The 17,825-nt window shown below is 37.0% G+C and overlaps 1 protein-coding gene across 1 annotated transcript; it reads left to right on the forward strand.

Moving 5' to 3' along the window:
• Positions 1-14,994: 14,994 nt before the first annotated feature.
• Positions 14,995-16,361, forward strand: LOC123320016. Its single transcript, XM_044907156.1, has 2 exons — positions 14,995-15,587; positions 15,717-16,361. Exons 1-2 carry the CDS (start codon positions 15,315-15,317, stop codon positions 16,134-16,136), a joined length of 693 nt encoding a protein of 230 aa, XP_044763091.1. The 5' UTR covers positions 14,995-15,314; the 3' UTR covers positions 16,137-16,361.
• Positions 16,362-17,825: the final 1,464 nt, after the last annotated feature.

Below are 17,825 nucleotides of genomic sequence, written 5' to 3' on the forward strand. Positions count from 1 at the left end.
GTTATTTGTTACTCAATGAAAATACTGGCAACCGATACATCAGTATCCGGACGAAATATGTTTCCGGCGACTGATTATGTAGTGCAGAAATGAATACCAGCATGATAGTACAAATGACGGGAAGAGGTATTTAATTTACCCGCATTTATTCACTTTCATTTCGGATCCAGGTGATCAGTTATTGTTATTTTATGTTTAATATTTCAACGGAAGTCCAACATTTCCCGAAGTGAGTGTAATTTGATTAGGACTCATTAGAACGTTTTTCTGAAGAAACATATACCTACATCCTGTACATCGCTATTGAATAGCGATATTTGAGGCAGTAAACAAATATTATACAGGGTGTATTTAAAGGTGAGGCTTTTTTTCAACAGAAGGTAAAACTGGTCAAAATGAAGCGTTTCCCCAAAAATCACCTATACAGAACTTTCAAAATGACACAGTTAAAAAAAAATTGAAAATGATTACTGAAATAGATCCTAATACGCCCCTAGACCATTTGTTAGCTGAATTATGGCACAGCAGTGGGAAAAAACTTATCTCCTGATTCGACCATGTGGTTTCGTTTAGGATATTGGCTCGTTAGATATTTACTCGGATATTTACGTGATAATGAAAATGTAAACTTAGGATTGCCGAATTGTTTTTCAGTAACTCACACGATTTTATGAAATGGCTCATTTCTATACCAACTGACAGAAGAGACATAGGATACAAGAGTAAAAATTAGAATAATACTTCAATCTCACCAATAAAATTTGTCTGAATCATTCACGACTTTTTCACAATGGGCATCACAATCTTCTTGTTCGAACATTCCAACAATCGTCCTAAAAATGGGATGAAATGGGGAAACTTCATAGCAATTTTTCAACATAACTAACATAAGCACATTCCAGAAACTGCCTCGATCTTCTAAATTTTTTTTCACCCTCAATTTCACGATACAACAACTATAATTCTCTCAAAAGTGACCTGATGCATCTAATCCGATGAACTTGGTACTGAACCATTCATTGTCCAGCCATATGTTTATGTTTTGTTTCGTTTTTGCGATGGCGGAGTCACCTTCCAGAGTCCCGTACTTGAAATTTAACGAAATTTTGTCGAACTTCTAGGGGTTGTATCTAGCCATCTTGGATATTTTATACAGACAATTTTTGGTTGAACGACTTATTAGTTCTTCCTCCTGTCAAAAAAAGCCTCACCTTTGAAAACACCCTATATAAACCGTGTGGTTCAAAGTAAGAAGGCATAGAAGGAAAAAATATTTTTTTTACATCTCAACTTTCCTGTACCTACACCACTACATCCCGTGATTTAATTTGGGATCCCAAGATCCTTTATACCTAACATATAAAGAGTGAGTCTTTGTCTCATACAAATATTTCAACAGTAGATTCCTTAGGTCAAATGAAACACTTTTTTTCCTAACCATTTTTTCCGAATCAAACGGTTTTATCCGATTTTATGGAATGAAATGAATTTCGGAATATTGTTTTTTTATTTATTTTTGTTTCACGCATAGATGGACTTTTTGTTGCTGAGGATGATTTGGTCATTGATAGTTTTTTATATCGATCCATTTTTATCATAGGGTGAAATGGTTCAACTTATTTAATACCTACGAATTGTTATCGACAACATGTCTCCGTTAGAGAATAAATTGATGAAAAAAGATAGAACGTACCAATAACATGATTTATTTTTGTATTTGTGATTTTTATTTCAGATATTTGATCAATTACAACCATACGAAAAAGGCATGTTTTCGATATCACTTCGGAAACATCAATCACTCCTGATGTGTATGTCATTAACCTCAGAATAAATTCAATAATTTGACCACCAAAAGATTGTTGAAAAACTTCATCAATGACCAAATCTTTCTCAGCAACAAAGGGTTCATCCATTTCTGGCTGAAGCTAGGGTTGCAATGCATTTTTCCACATAGAAGTGAAAAGTAAATAGCTTATATATGGATCTGTTGTGTTACTATTTACTCTCTCCGTCTATCTTTGAAGGACAATAATAAATAATAATTAAAACTTGAAACTAGACAACAAGAGTTCGATGACTTATTCATATCGAGTCCTAACCAGGCACTCATTAAATATTCACAGCTTATGCAATGACTCTGAAATACTCTTGGAGGATGATTAGGAAAAATAAATGTTTACAGCTGAATTTCCCTACAGGTTTTTATTAGTAGCCAATCCAATCAAAACTGAACACATTTCAGCTTGAATCCCGATTCCATCTAGTCAAATAACGAACCCACGATGTGCATCGAAATACGAAATTAGTGTGCAAAGCATGGATCCATTAATTAGCCGATGTCCAAGCGATGGGTGTAAAGGGATAACATTCAGCACTTATCACATATGATGTTTATTGGCTGGTGAATATTGCCCAGAACTAGCTGAGACAAAGTTCGTCCTACAACTTTGCATACAGATGACTGCTTGTTGGAATTGCATATTCGTTGTATTATGTACTTCTGTTACTTGAGCTTTGTTTCACTGAGCATTACAACAAAGTTATTTGCTTCGATAGATTTCATATACTTATTTTTTGAGCAGCCTTGCAAAGACATATCTCATTAAAGATAGCACCTGAAAATCAATATATTAATTTTTTTTCAGAGAAATCAGTAACCTGACAGAAATTGACTTCAACAGATATTCTATGGGAGCAAGAAGGCAATCATAAAAAATTTGGTGGTACTCCCCGATCATTGCAAAGGTTATTGAAAACTACCCCTGAAGTTTTTTCCGCCAGAAACTTTTTTCCTTATTCGTATTATAATATTAAAATTGATTGTTGATAGCTTGATTAATTTTGAATTAATTAGGTTTCTTGTAATTGCTTGCTGAAGGTAACGGTTTTTACGAAAAAATAAGTTATGAATAGGTACTGTTTTCTCCTTTTCAATTAATTTTTTCGTTGTGAATATAAATTTAATAAAAGAACCGAATCCACTCCTTGCTTCCCTCCTGGTTTTCACCAATTTTTTCTCCTTTTCTGCTCCTTAAGTATATCACATTCGTAGTCATTTTAAAATTTTCAATTCATTTATTTCAAATTATTTTAAAACAATGAATCACTTATCTGTCTAAAAAAATTCGAAATGATTGATATTTCAATGCCCCACGTTATTATGGTTCGTTTTCTAAAATTCAAAGAAGATTTTTGCTCTTAAAAAGTTGTGAATTTGTTTCTTTCATCTAATTTACAATAAAAAAAATTGATTCAAATGAAGAAAACTGACTATAACAGTAGGTTGGTAGTGTAATTTGTTTAGGTTGGAATGTTCGTTGAATTTAATTTTACCTAGTAGGCCGATATCATGTCGACGTTATTAATAACGTCGTAATATTTTTTTGATTGCGTGTTCGCCCCCATAGAGTGTCTGCTCGATTTCAATTGTATCAGTTTTCTAGTTTCTGAAAACCGACAACCTTTGATTGAAAATATTTAGAATTACTTTTCAGAGGTGCCATCTAATCAGGAGCTACCCGAAAAAAAATGTATTTTTAAGACTCACACCATTTATAACGCCTTGAATTTTTTCGCAATTAAGTATTCATTCACACCCTGTATGGCCCGTATAATAATCTAGGAATTTTTCTTCTACCTACCTTATCCATTTTCAGAATCAGGTCATAGGAGAAGTTGATTTTTTATTCATTCATTGCTGAATCTCGTTACCGAGAATAAATCTACAAAAAGACTCAAAAACCAGACTATCGGTGCGATCCAACTTATAATTTCTCAGGGCTACTTGCGACTGTGTGCTCTCCTGTGACTCAAGAGACCCAACCGTGACCTACAGATCCTACCACACTCCGGGCATGGATAGTCACCAACCAGATCTGGCCGCCGCTGTATTCTTCTTGAGTCTCCATTATATAGCAGAGGACCAGAGACCTCCACTGTGATCTGTCTAACGCTAGTTTTTTCCAGTTATGATTGGCATTAACTGATTTTAGGGATTGATGCAGTATACCCTTGAACCGCTTATACAGGCCTCCTGATTTCCGAGCTGCCTCTGTGAATTCGCCATACAGGGTCTTGTATCTTGCATCCTCAGAATTTGGCCGCTCCATCTGAGTCGGGCACGCGCAACTTGAGTCTCAATTGTTATACAACTCGCGCGCTGCAAGACTTCAATATTTGAAACTTTGTGAAACCATCTGATATGCATTATTTGTCTTAGATGACTTGCTGCGTTTGTTCAAGTTGTTTAATATGTCGTCTGTAGGGCGTCCAGCTTTCGCTTCCGTAAAGAAGCGTTGGGAGGACCACTGCTTTGTAAACAGCTGTCTTGGACTTCAGATAGAGGTCGTGATTTTGAAACACTCTGACCTTTAGCTTCCAGAATGCCCGTGATGCCGAACTGATACGGTTGTGTATTTCCGTGTCTAGGTTAGCCGTAGTATTTATGAAGTTTCCCAAGTATTCGAACTGCTCGACCTGTTCTAGGGTTTCATTCTCCAGGCTGATATCTATTTGAAGGCTTTCTGACGGACTTACCAGGATTTTGGTTTTGTCGATATTGAGTCTAAGGCCTGAAGATTCGTATTTATGTTTATAGGTGTCCAACATTATCTGTAGATCCTCTGAGCTGCTAGCGATAAGTGCGCAGTCGTTTGCATATTGAAGTTCCGTGATAAACTTTGTACGGGTTTCCGATTTTTTATTCACAGCAATATCGATAAAACCTTTTGAATGACGTTTCATTGAAGAATCTTAAAATGAAGATAATAAGATAAGATACAATGGCATCCATTTCCGAAAAAAATACATCCACTCTAAGGCCACATCTTCATAAAATATGAGGGACAGTGTGAATAACTGAACGGCGAAATTCTACGAATTGCGGTCATGCTAACAGTTTTTTTTAATTACTCAATTCAAGATAAGTAGCTTAAATTCTCAGCAGAGCCTGAAATTTTCAGAACGCCTTTCCGAGCCGCTATGGTTCCTGCATCTTTTAAAATTCATTGGACCGCGAGCACACTCATATTTAATATTTGCGAACTGGAACAATAAGAGAGAGAAAAGATTCCAAATTGGAAAACTTTATAATTCGTACTATGCAAACATTTGTTTCGCGAACCCTCGACCTTTTATCCGAGTAGAAAGGGCTAGCAAATTGAAAACATGTCGTGATAAAACTTTCGGAAATGGATGTTGTTGGAGATCTTCATAATAGGGATTTCGTGGAAAATTATTCCGAATTCGGGACGTGTAAGCTTTTCTGTGCGGTTTTTGCACCTTGTTTCCAGACACTCATTATTCCGTCTGGAGTCAGGGTCATTCTAATTGAATTTTGACTGTAAATTAAGGAATTCCGATTAATACTTTGCATTCTCCGAGTTTGTTCCCCCTTCAGGAAAATAATAACAGCAAAAGGTTTCCCATCAGTTCCATTTTGAGTTTCACGACATTTCTGATCTGATTAAGCGCCTATCTTGATTCCTTGACATTGTACATTAAGCATAACGGATGATAAGACCAGCATTCTGGTTCACAACACACGTAGATTATTTGAATCTGGTATAATCCGAAAAAAATGTGAAGAATGGAATGTGGATTCATGATTTTAGGTTGTTATACATTACATGGCCTTCAGAGGAAAATCAGAAATTGAATGGTTTTAAACAAATTATTTCATATTTGCAGCCGTACAATTGTGAATATTTGTTCTGAATCAGCAAAAACAGGCATCTGTTTGAAAGAGTTGATTAGTTGAACCATCAACATATCTGAAATCAAAAAAACAATAAAACAGAAAGAATAATTAAAATATTGCTGCACATTCAAGTTATCCTAAGAAATAACATATAAAGATTGTTTTACGCGAGTAAACGGAAAACCGAAATATGTGAATAGAGGCCAAAGCACTCAGGAGCTTTTTGCATTATCTTTAAACATTGTTAACCAACTCTGTTTTGATTTAGTGGCCCACTGTCATTTAACGCTACTTGCTTCCCTGAAGGGCATAATTTTTTTCAAGGAATCTCGACTCTGGATACATGTTGAATTCAAAAAGTCAAAGGACTTATTTGATTGTCCATAGACTTCAGCTTCCAAAACCTGGCAGTATGGAACTTTGTATACTCCATTCACTGTTATTTCAGCACTCGGTTCGCCATGAAATAATTTTCTCCAGTTTTTGTAACTAGAACAGAGTAAGGTTGGTACTCATGAAATGTCGTTAATGTCATAACGCCGTTGCCACAACTAATATCAATTTTTATTACGAAAATGCCGAAAGTGATTGAAAAAGAGGAAAGACAGGGTTTCAGGAAGTGCTGAATTCAGGTCCTCTCATTCAAATAGTAAGTACCCCTGATATTTTAATATCTATTATTTATCAGATATCAGACAGTCGGTAGCGAACATATTCAATGTAAGTCAATGTACATATAATATAAGGTTTCATCTGAATCTAAACGAATTATTATATTATTTTATAGCTGCATGTTTCCACAGTGAGAAAGATTGTGAATGAAGAGGATGACAAAGAATTTCCTTCTATTGGGAGACCCAAAAAGTTGTGGCATTTGAAAATTTTATTTTCGGGTGAACGAATGCGAAAAGTTACTACAGGATTTTCGATTAATATCATATTTTCCATTTCACTTGGCCTATACATTGTAAATGTCTTATGGGGTTAATAACTATATAATTGTAATTATTATATTGAAAATGAACAGCCATAAATACGAGCGAGTTGTCCTGTTAATTGTTAATTCATGTTAAATATTTGTTTAGGTGCCTTGAAACTTCCTTATGAAGCTGCTCCACAAGAGTTAGGATTATCGTATTCAATCGTTTTTAAAAGTATGTAGTCTTTGAGAAAATAGCTGTTAAATCATTTAAAACTCAATAACAACTTGAATCGATCCAATAAAAATCAGTATGAGACATTTCGTCAATCTGGTCGCCTTTTTTCTGAAGTTTGGTTCTTTGCATATGCTTCATGAATGTTCTTATTTTGAAATGAAGTCAGTTTATCAACAGCTTCGATTTGAAACGAGCCAAGACGTAAATTAACAAACGCTGAGGCTAATAGGGCATCGGAATGCTACAGGGTGGCCTAACTGAGGTTGTTGTAGCGGAAAGGCTCCAAGTCAGCCAAAGTGTGATATTTCGACTTTGGAATAGGTTCAGGGAGACAGGTTCCGTGTTGGAAAGACCAAGGCTTGGTGGGCGACGAAAAACAACACCTGTTCAAGATCGTTTCATCATCGTTTCGGCGAGAAGAATCCCTACATCTACGTGTAGAATGCTACGGAATACTCTTTAAAATGCAGATGGGGTCCAAGTTTCCATCGAAACCATCAGACGACGTTTGAGAGAGGTGAATCTAGGTTGTAGACGTCCATTAAGAGGAGTGCCATTAACACGTGACCATAAGCGTCAAAGACTGAAATGGGCAAGGCAACATATCAATTGGAACGATCAATGGCGTAGTGTCCTTTTCACTGATGAATCCAAATATGGACTATTTTCAGATTCTCGAAGAATAAGGGTATGGACAATCCCACGCATACCCCGTAATCGTCGCTCTGTCCAAGAAGTCCATCCATTCCGAAGGGGTAGTGTTATGATATGGGCCGGGATATGTTTCAACGGGCACACAGATCTACACATTTGTCCTGGGAATATGACCGCCTTACACTATAGGGAGCATGTCATTGAAAATGTTATGCCAAATTTTCACGCTGCTCTTGGTGAAAATTTTCATTTTCTAGACGATAACGCTAGACCGCTCCGTGCAGCCATAGTTGAGAATGCGTGCGAGGAGCTTGGTATTCCACATTTACCAATACCTCCGACTTGACTTGCATAGAACATGCATGGGATATGCTCCAAAGAAGATTAGATAATCATTAACCTACCCCAGAATCCTTAAATGATCTGAGAGAGCTTCTGCCCCGTTTATGGAACCAAATTCCTCAAGAAATGTTCAACAACCTCGTGTGTACTATGCAAAGAAGATGTCAAGCTCTTATTGATGCCCGTGGAGGCCATACATTGTATTGATAGTCTTAAAATGCTTGAATTCTCTTCGAATAAAGTTTCGTTATTTTACTCGATTTTTCTTAACTACCCTGTATACGCTGCAGACCTACAGGCTAAAATGAATTTGCAACTTGAAATGATATTAATATGAATTTTCATCACAAAAATCTCATTTTAACTATATTGTTTTGCAATTTAAGTCAATATCCTAAACTCATGTGGAGCAGTTTATTTTGTCGAACTTTAGCCGGTCCTCGAATATAAAACTAAGTCTAGCCGTCTAATCTTGAGTTTATTCTCACACCTATGTTAAGCCGTGACAATTACACGATGCACAGTCCGTACTCGAATCCAGTAGCTTGGTCAAACCACACACCGCGACTTCTTTGATGCGCGACTAAAAACCGGACGACGACGATAACGGCTCAGCTCACCCTACGTCTTCTCGAGGGTGAGCCTCCTCATGGAAAGGAGCATGTTTTTACTTTATCATTGTGAGTGATCGGAAGCGCTGCTGATGCGCGAGTTTTTGCACTTCGTCTAAACCCGGCTTAAGAGCTCAGTATGTGTTGAAAAATAATTTTGAAATTAGTGAAATGAGACCAAGGGAATCATTTGTCTATTCGATTATGTTGCATCAATACAATTTCGAGCGTAACCAGCGAAAAGTAACAGGTACAAAGTTGATTGAAAGTAATTAACAAAGTATAATGAACTGCCTGTATACTCCCGGATTATGACATGTTTGAATAGAATTCATTCGGAAGCAGCGTATAATCAATTTTACCCAACTGTGATCGTTTTCTATCAATCAATCAAACTACTCAACTTCTCTCAAAACAATCAGTCTAGCGGTTTTCTCCAGCATGGAAATCCATTAAAAATTAACGACGAAGCACATCAATAGAATAATTAAATGTCGGGTTAAAAGCGTTCATAAAATTTCTAGCATAGAGAGGAAGTGTCTGATGTTTTAATCAACTTTTTAATTGAGTTCAGAGCGAAACAAATTTATTAATATTCAACTAGGTTTCGCTTCATCAGACGAAATATTCGACTGGCATGATGCTAGTCTACCACGTGGATTGATTATGTCATGAATTTACACATATTCATGCACACTTTTCATGGAAGTAAAACAAATTGTGTATACATATTCAAGTTGAACTCGAACAAAATGAAGTATAATTGTTTTCAGGATGAAACTCAATTTTTTATGTATTTATGAGAGCCGAGTAAAAGTAAGCAAAACCCCTTTCATTACCCATACCCGTGCCTTTGAAAATGCAGTTGAAGGGAAGTTTGGCTCTTTTTAGATTCCCTTTACACAATACCATGACGGAAAATAATTGAACTGGTTGATATATTGCCAGAACGTGCAAATTTTCACTGATTGAAGAGGTTTACTACACGCAATACGCAAAAAGATAAAAGAGAATTTCAATTTCGATGATTCGTTCTGCTGGTTTTACTGGTCACTTTTATTTGATTATTCTTGGTGAAAATGTTTGAAATAGATGGGGTATCCGTGCAAAGCCTAATTCAGTTCTGTCTCTGAGAAAATTGAAGAATTATAATTTTCTTTCAGTAATTGATAACTTCTCGGTTTAAGGAACTGGATGAAAACTTTTTGGACTCTTAGAGCGACGTTTCGGCGTTATATTTCGCCTTCCTCAGGCTACAATTATAAAAGAAATCAAAAAAACATCAATACATGGACGACTATGTGGCTAGAACAAACTTATATCGATATCTACATAAACAGATTACAGGAACTATTACAAATTTTTTAAAATTTAGGTTGTTTAATCAACTTTACAAAAAATTCAATGTTTGGAGACTGACTAGATTGTATTGAAATCAAAAACATCATCGCCCATAATCTCTTACCTAAGAAATCCTTTATTCTTCAAGGAAGAACCAGTCAATGGAAAAGTCATAAAAAATAAAACATAATAGCAATAAATGCTTAGAGGGCTCGGTAAATACTTGAGATTTTCTTGGTAATCTATTCATAGTAAATCCAACAATCAACTAAACAGAGAGACCGGCGGGCGAGTTATCACATTGAACATATGAAATTCTTACTACCAAAACACAAATAGGAAACACTACACAGGGGTATTCATCGACTATCTAACGAGGTTTATATATATATTATTAAGGGTGGAAGTATCAGATTGAACATTGACGTTGTCTGTTGTTTTCTTGATGAAGATCATCTCTTTGAAAATTCTCTTGTCCAAATTATTTTCTCTAGATAGAATCTCAGGTTCCTCAAAATCGAAAATATGACCTGTATCTCTATGATGAAATGACAAACCCGTACTAAAATTGCCACTCTTGCAATCGTTTTCATGTTGCTTCATTCTATTTTTGAGATATTGTTTAGTTTGACCCACATATGAAGACTGACAACGTTTGCAGTTAACTTTATAAATTAAATTAGATTGTAACATTTTAGGGGTGAGGTCTTTTAACTTAGAAAAAAAGTTCTTAATTGTTTTCCTGTAATAGCAAACAATACGGACACCGCTGCTAGACAGTGCATGGATAAGTTGCTTCGTCAATATCGGGATAAAAATAAGTTTAAATGTTTTTTTAGATGGTGTAGCTTCATTGTTTTCTGGAGCGTTGACTGGATTATTGACGGATGAGGCGTGAAAAATATTATTGATTAAAGATTTGGGGTAACCGTTCTCACGTAACATTTTTGAGAAAAAATTAAAATTCTTCATGTGGAAACTGGGATGGCTGAGATTCAAGATTTTTTGCCTGATGTTTTTTATTATTGATATTTTATGCTTAAATTCATGAAACGACTTGTAGTGAAGTATTCTTCCAGAAGCTGTTGGTTTTTGATAAATGTCAAAAATAACTTTGTTGATTTCTTTAATAAGTATTAAATCCAAAAAGGGTATGGTACCGTTGTTCTCTACTTCGTATGTAAATCTTAAATCTTGATGAAATGAATTGAACAATTCTAACATTACTTGAATCTTATCACCAGGTATGGCCATGATAATGTCATCTACGTAAATGTATAGAAACGGGATAAGGAAATCTACCTGAGAACAGACATACAAAAGAAGTGCGTTCATGATTATCTCAGCAAAAATCGGCGAGGCAGGGTTACCCATAGCAGATCCTTTATTTTGTGCAAAGAATTGTCCACCGTATTGGAAATAACTGTTGTCGAATATGAAATCAACAATATCAGTTAGCTGATTCCTTGATAACACTGTAAATGTGCTTAATTCACTCCAACTGTTCTCTATGATCTCAAGGAGTTTTTCCCTTGGAAAACTCGTGAATAGGGAAACTACATCAAAGCTTACCAGTATGTACCCACTAGGTATTGTGACGTCTTTCAATTTCGAAACTAAATCTGAAGAGTTTTGTATTATGAACTTAAATGATGGTCGTAGTTTTGCTAAAATATCTGCCACAAACCTACAGATTTTTAGTGTGGGTGAATTAATGCATGAAACTATGGGTCTCAGAGGTCTGCAGTCTTTATGTATCTTGACGAGACCATAAAATTTTGGAGCAACTGAATTGTAAGTGTGAAGGGCTTTAGATTGTACCTCTGTGATAAAGGAGTTGGATTTCATCTTTTTGACGATGTTATTGCATTTCGTCTGTATTGAACTGGTAGGATCATGTCGTAATTTAGTGTAAGTGGATGAATCTGACAACAACTCTTCCATTTTAGTTTTGTACTCGTCTTTATTAATTATTACCACCTTGTTTCCTTTATCTGAATTAGTAACCAACATCCTATCTCTATAAGTGTTAAGGAAATGTTTGGTGTAAGAACTTAACTTTAGAAAATATTTGGTAAAATAATTTATGTTTGTTGTGTGTTGGAGTTTGTTAAGAAAATTGTGGATAATGTTACATGTTCTTGCTCTTAGGCCGTTTTTTTGATCGTTGTTGAGGTGGGATTGAGACTTTATAATATATTCTTGCATAGACCATCTTGATGAACAGACGTGTTTACGGTTGCTCCTGTTATACTTTATTGCTTTAGTGTTTTGGTTTGCATTTTCTCTGTAAAGAGTAGTGTGGCAGAAACGGCAAGTAGAGGAAACTTTTATTTTTGATATTATCCTTATTTTTTACTTGGGTTATTATTTTTACTGGGTTAATTTTGGTTATTTTGATCGAGTTCGCGGGAGGTGATATACGTGGATTATCGGTACACGTGCTGCGTTTCCACATGCGATATCGTTATCGGAGAAGCAGATTTGATTTCTAGGTGTACGGGGTGTATTAGTTTTGAGTTCTGACTAACCCGATTGCTACTTGTTGTTGTACTGGTGAAATCCTATCCAACACTTTTATTTTTGTTTTCCGCGGCCCTCTGTTTGTCTGTTAGTCACCGGCTATAGGCCCGGCCGTTGTGAAAAGTATCCCTGTTTATCATCCTTTATCACCAGTACACGAGCAACCACTTCGGAATACATTCATTGCATCATGTCTTGCATCAGATGCAACACTGCAGTTAACGAAAGTTCTGATAAGTTAATCCGTTGTGATGGTTGCAACAGGTTCGTGCATGTGGCTTGCTCAGACTTGACAGGCGCAGAACTTAAATGTTTTGAACTGCGTCCCAACAGTAAGCGTAGAATTAAATATATATGTATTGAGTGTGAGCAGGGACTTCATCAGATCCCAAAAATTTTGAAGCTGATAAACGATTTGAGAGATGAAATACGCGAACTAAAACAGGCTCGAACCAATGACATCGGTGTTTCTATGTCTGTTGATCCTCCGCCCCAACAGATAATGACTAATGAAGAAGTAATTTGTGAGATGTTCGAAAGGACCAAACGTTCTCAGAATATAATCATTTATGGAAGTGTAGAGGAGGGTGAGAGCAGGCTGGAGCAGGTGAGACAGGACACGTCCTTGGTGAAGGCTGTGCTGGCGGAATGTGAGATTTCGGATGAGGACGTGAGGCCTCTTAGACTCGGGAAGTTTGATCCGACGAAGAACGTACGTTCTCGACCCATACGGATGCGTTTGTCCACCGCCGAGTATGTTCCACTTATTATGCGTAAGTTCAAAAGGATCAAAATCAAGGAAGAATTCGCACATTTGTCGGTTTCCCCCGATAGAACACGTCAGCAGATATCAGTTTTTAAAACTGTTAAATCGGAACTAGATCGCCGCCGGTCCGAGGGCGAGTCGAACTTGAGAATAAAATATGTGGGTGGCGTACCAACAATCGTTGGCTCGGCATCGGAAAACTGAAGCTTACCAACAGGTCTGCCCCAGCTGATCTTGCCTCTGGTCGTGCTCAAGATCAATCTCAGTTTATATCTTTGTATTATCAAAATACTAGGGGACTCAATACCAAAATACCACTGTTCTTCAAATCATTGTGTGAGTGTTCATATGAAGTAGTTTGTGTTAGTGAAACATGGCTTGGTGAGTCTGTCCTTGATGGAGAGGTTTGTCCACCGGGCTACAGCATTGTTCGTGGTGATAGACAATTTTTAAAAGTTAATAGATCTCGTGGTGGTGGTGTCCTGCTTGCATTTGCAGACAGTGTAAAGTTTGAAGAACTCGATAGTAAGTTTCTGAGGGATCTCGTGCCACTTATAGATGTTGTGCTGTGCCGGTGTTCTGTTTCGTCTCCCTTCATTATTTGTGCGGTCTATGTACCACCTGACGTATCGGCTTTTCAGCTCGAAACTTTCACATCAGCTCTGGAACTACGGTTTCTGAGTGAGACTCTTCTAATCGTGGGTGATTTTAACGTTCCAAATTTTAGACAGGGTGGCTGCGGCTGTCCCAAAGATATGATTTTGTGTCATTTCTGTGACATTCTGAGGCTAAGACAAGTAAATGAGGTGCGGAACGGAGATGGCAGGCTGCTGGACTTGGTGCTGGCTTCGGATACTCTCAATGTGTTTGTCGACCGCTGCGATGCTCCCTTTGTCCCTGAGGATCCATATCACCCTGCATTGAATGTTTTATTGAAGCATCCTACTCAGCAGAGTCAAATTAATTTTCAGAAGGAAGATCACATTTCTTATGACTTCAAAAAAGCTAATTTTGAGGGATTGTTATCGTCAATTGGTCAATTTGACTGGAGAGTGTTAGATGAGTTCGATCAGGTCGACAGTGCTTTGGATTGTTTCTATAACCAATTGTACCAATTTTTTGATGAATATGTGCCTCGTAGGAGGGTCACTTCTGGTGGCCGTCGTTATCCTGTGTGGTTTTCTTCGGAAATTAAACGTCATATTCAACTAAAGAGCTTTTATCGTTCGAAATGGCTGTCAACTCGAGACTCGAGATACCGGGATGAGTTCGGACGTCTACGATCATTAGTGAAAACGGAAATATCCTCAGCGTACAATCAATACCTAACCAACATACAGGCTAATCTTAGGTCCAGTCCATCTGACCTCTGGAAGTTCATTAACCAGAAACAGGGAACCACCAGGATTCCAGGAATAATGTATGATAACGGAACCTCCCACGAGCGTCCACAGAATATTGTTAATCTATTTGCAGAACATTTTTCCGGCATGGTACCTACGGCGCCTGTTGAGGAGGAGAGTGAACTTGACGAATTCACTCAGTTACCACCAGTTCCGAAGCCTTTAATTTCTGAGGAAGATATCTACAATGCCATGTCCAAGTTTCCCCACAAGTCAACGGCCGGAGATGATGCTATACCGTCATTTGTAGTGAAGGTTTGTAGTGAGGTGTTGGCCGTACCATTGCATCGTATAATAAACCTGAGTTTGAGGACCTCCACATTTCCTAACCGATGGAAGAGAGCTCGTGTGGTACCTATATTCAAGAAGGGAGACAAATCCCAAGTTAATAATTACAGACCAATTTCCATTTTGTCTAATTTCGCCAAGGTGTACGAGGAGTTACTTCACGGGCATATTTATTTCAATGACAGCTCATATATATCCACTCGACAGCATGGATTTGTAAAGGGAAGATCTACTGTGACCAATTTGGCTACGATTTCTCAATATATCGCGGAATGTTTGGATGTTGGGGGTCAGGTTGATGTGGTATATACTGATTTGTCACGAGCTTTCGATTCGGTTGATCATGGTATTCTCCTGAAGAAGCTGTCATCTTTTGGTCTGAGTCCTGGATATGTGAGACTTCTGAGGTCATATTTGAAGGGAAGAGTCAATTATGTGTTTTACAACGGTTTTAAATCATTTGAGTATATTCTCTCTTGTGGCGTACCGCAGGGATCCAACTTGGGACCACTGTTGTTCATAATCTATATGAATGATCTTCTAACTTCCCTGAAGTGTCCAGTGTTAGCGTTCGCAGATGACTTCAAACTCTACCTAAGAATACTTAATGCTTTGGATCAATTACTCCTTCAATCAAGCCTGGAATATATGCACGAGTGGTGTTTGCGTAACAAGTTGATACTAAATATGGAAAAATGTTTCAGCATCACATTCACGAGGAAATCGCAACCACTTACTTTCGGCTATCATATGGCAGGACAGCTGATAAATGTAAAGGATCAGATTCATGATCTTGGAGTCTTATTCGACTCTACGCTCAGTTTCATTCCCCATATCGAAGAAATATGTACTAGGGCTAGCAGAACATTGGGATTTGTGCTCAGATCAACTGCAGAATTTGAAGATCTATCGATTCTCAGAAGCTTGTACTTTACATACGTGATCAGTAAACTAGAATATGCCAGTTTGATCTGGTTTCCCATCTACAATTGTCACCTTGTACCACTGGAGCGCATACATAGAAAGTTTTTCAAATATGTAACATTTAGGAGTACTGGAAGGTTTCCTGAGCGTGGGGCGGATTTGTCAATTATTATGAGTGAAATGAGGATATCATCCCTTCTTGCGAGGCGTGAGGAGCAATGTGCCAGGTTTGCTCAAAGACTTTTAAATTACAGAATAGACTGCCCATATTTGCTCTCCAAAATGAGTTTGAACGTTCCAAGATTGGTAACGAGATCTAGAGAGGTGTTTTATCTACCTACGGCTCGTACAAATATATTCGAACGGTGCCCTGTTTATAGTATATGTCGAAGTGCTGACAGACTGGAGTTGAATATGTTTAGTTAGTTTGAGGACTTGAGTTTGTGTTGAGTGGAATGTTGGAATTTCATATCGCGTGTATCGGTTTCGGGTCTTTTCCGAGCAAAGGCTGCATATGTTTATATATATTATAATTATAATTCCTTTCTTATATTTTTATGGTGTAAATTTTTGAACTGTAACACGTAACATATATTTCTTTGCCCTATAATTGGGATTTTCCTGTTGGGTAAAATAAAGCTTTATTATTATTATTATTATTATATTCTGTATCGGTAAGAATTTCAACTACTGGAAGGTCTCTTGAACTATATGGAAGGGAAAACTTTGGACCTAGCGATAAGAACCGCTGTATATCATCAGGAATAGTTACATCAGAACAATTGACCAACCAAGATGGTTGTGTTGTTATGTTGAATCCCCTCTGAGTGTTACACATTCTATTGAATTTATTAACATTGTTGTGTTTAATCTGAGTCAATCTCCGCTCATAGAACTGTCTCTGAAAACCTTCAAACTGTAATACATAGTTTTCCGGAACTTTCTCTAATAACTTGCTCTTAATATAATGAATATCTCTTTTAGTTTTATCTATTTGCCAATTAACTATTTTTATCTCTAAATTAAGTATATCCTTTCTCAGTTTGTTAACAATAACCTGAACTCTGTACTGATAGGGATGATCACAATTAAAAACAGAATACAAACATCTAAGTTGATTGACAATATGGTTGGGAAAAATGGAACTCCTTCTACATCTTAATAAGAATATCCTTCGGTTGGTCAAACCTGCTAGACGATTGACATCTCTGGCCCACCGTTTGAATAGTGAGACTATGTTCACACCAAACAAAATCATCACAGTACTGAAGAAACCCATGTTAGCACTAACCTCAGTTTTTAATGTTTGTGGATAGTTCTCGTTCCTTCCAGAATTCAGTAATTGATAACTTCTCGGTTTAAGGAACTGGATGAAAACACTTTGGACTCTTAGAGCGACGTTTCGGCGTTATATTTCGCCTTCCTCAGGCTACAATTATAAAAGAAATCAAAAAAACATCAATACATGGACGACTATGTGGCTAGAACAAACTACATAGTCGTCCATGTATTGATGTTTTTTTGATTTCTTTTATAATTGTAGCCTGAGGAAGGCGAAATATAACGCCGAAACGTCGCTCTAAGAGTCCAAAGTGTTTTCATCCAGTTCCTTAAACCGAGAAGTTATCAATTACTGAATTCTGGAAGGAACGAGAACTATCCACAAACATTAAAAACTGAGGTTAGTGCTAACATGGGTTTCTTCAGTACTGTGATGATTTTGTTTGGTGTGAACATAGTCTCACTATTCAAACGGTGGGCCAGAGATGTCAATCGTCTAGCAGGTTTGACCAACCGAAGGATATTCTTATTAAGATGTAGAAGGAGTTCCATTTTTCCCAACCATATTGTCAATCAACTTAGATGTTTGTATTCTGTTTTTAATTGTGATCATCCCTATCAGTACAGAGTTCAGGTTATTGTTAACAAACTGAGAAAGGATATACTTAATTTAGAGATAAAAATAGTTAATTGGCAAATAGATAAAACTAAAAGAGATATTCATTATATTAAGAGCAAGTTATTAGAGAAAGTTCCGGAAAACTATGTATTACAGTTTGAAGGTTTTCAGAGACAGTTCTATGAGCGGAGATTGACTCAGATTAAACACAACAA

Source organism: Coccinella septempunctata, chromosome 1, assembly GCF_907165205.1.
Source record: "Coccinella septempunctata chromosome 1, icCocSept1.1, whole genome shotgun sequence".
NCBI classification, from domain to species: domain Eukaryota; kingdom Metazoa; phylum Arthropoda; class Insecta; order Coleoptera; family Coccinellidae; genus Coccinella; species Coccinella septempunctata.

What these genes read in the sequence shown, in the direction of transcription:
- LOC123320016 (XM_044907156.1), top strand. Translation starts at nt 15,315, where the DNA reads ATGAATGATCTTCTAACTTCCCTGAAGTGTCCAGTGTTAGCGTTCGCA. An exon ending in AGATTCATGATCTTGGAGTC is followed by an intron (nt 15,588 to 15,716) that starts TTATTCGACTCT and finishes AGAAGCTTGTAC; the next exon opens with TTTACATACGTGATCAGTAA.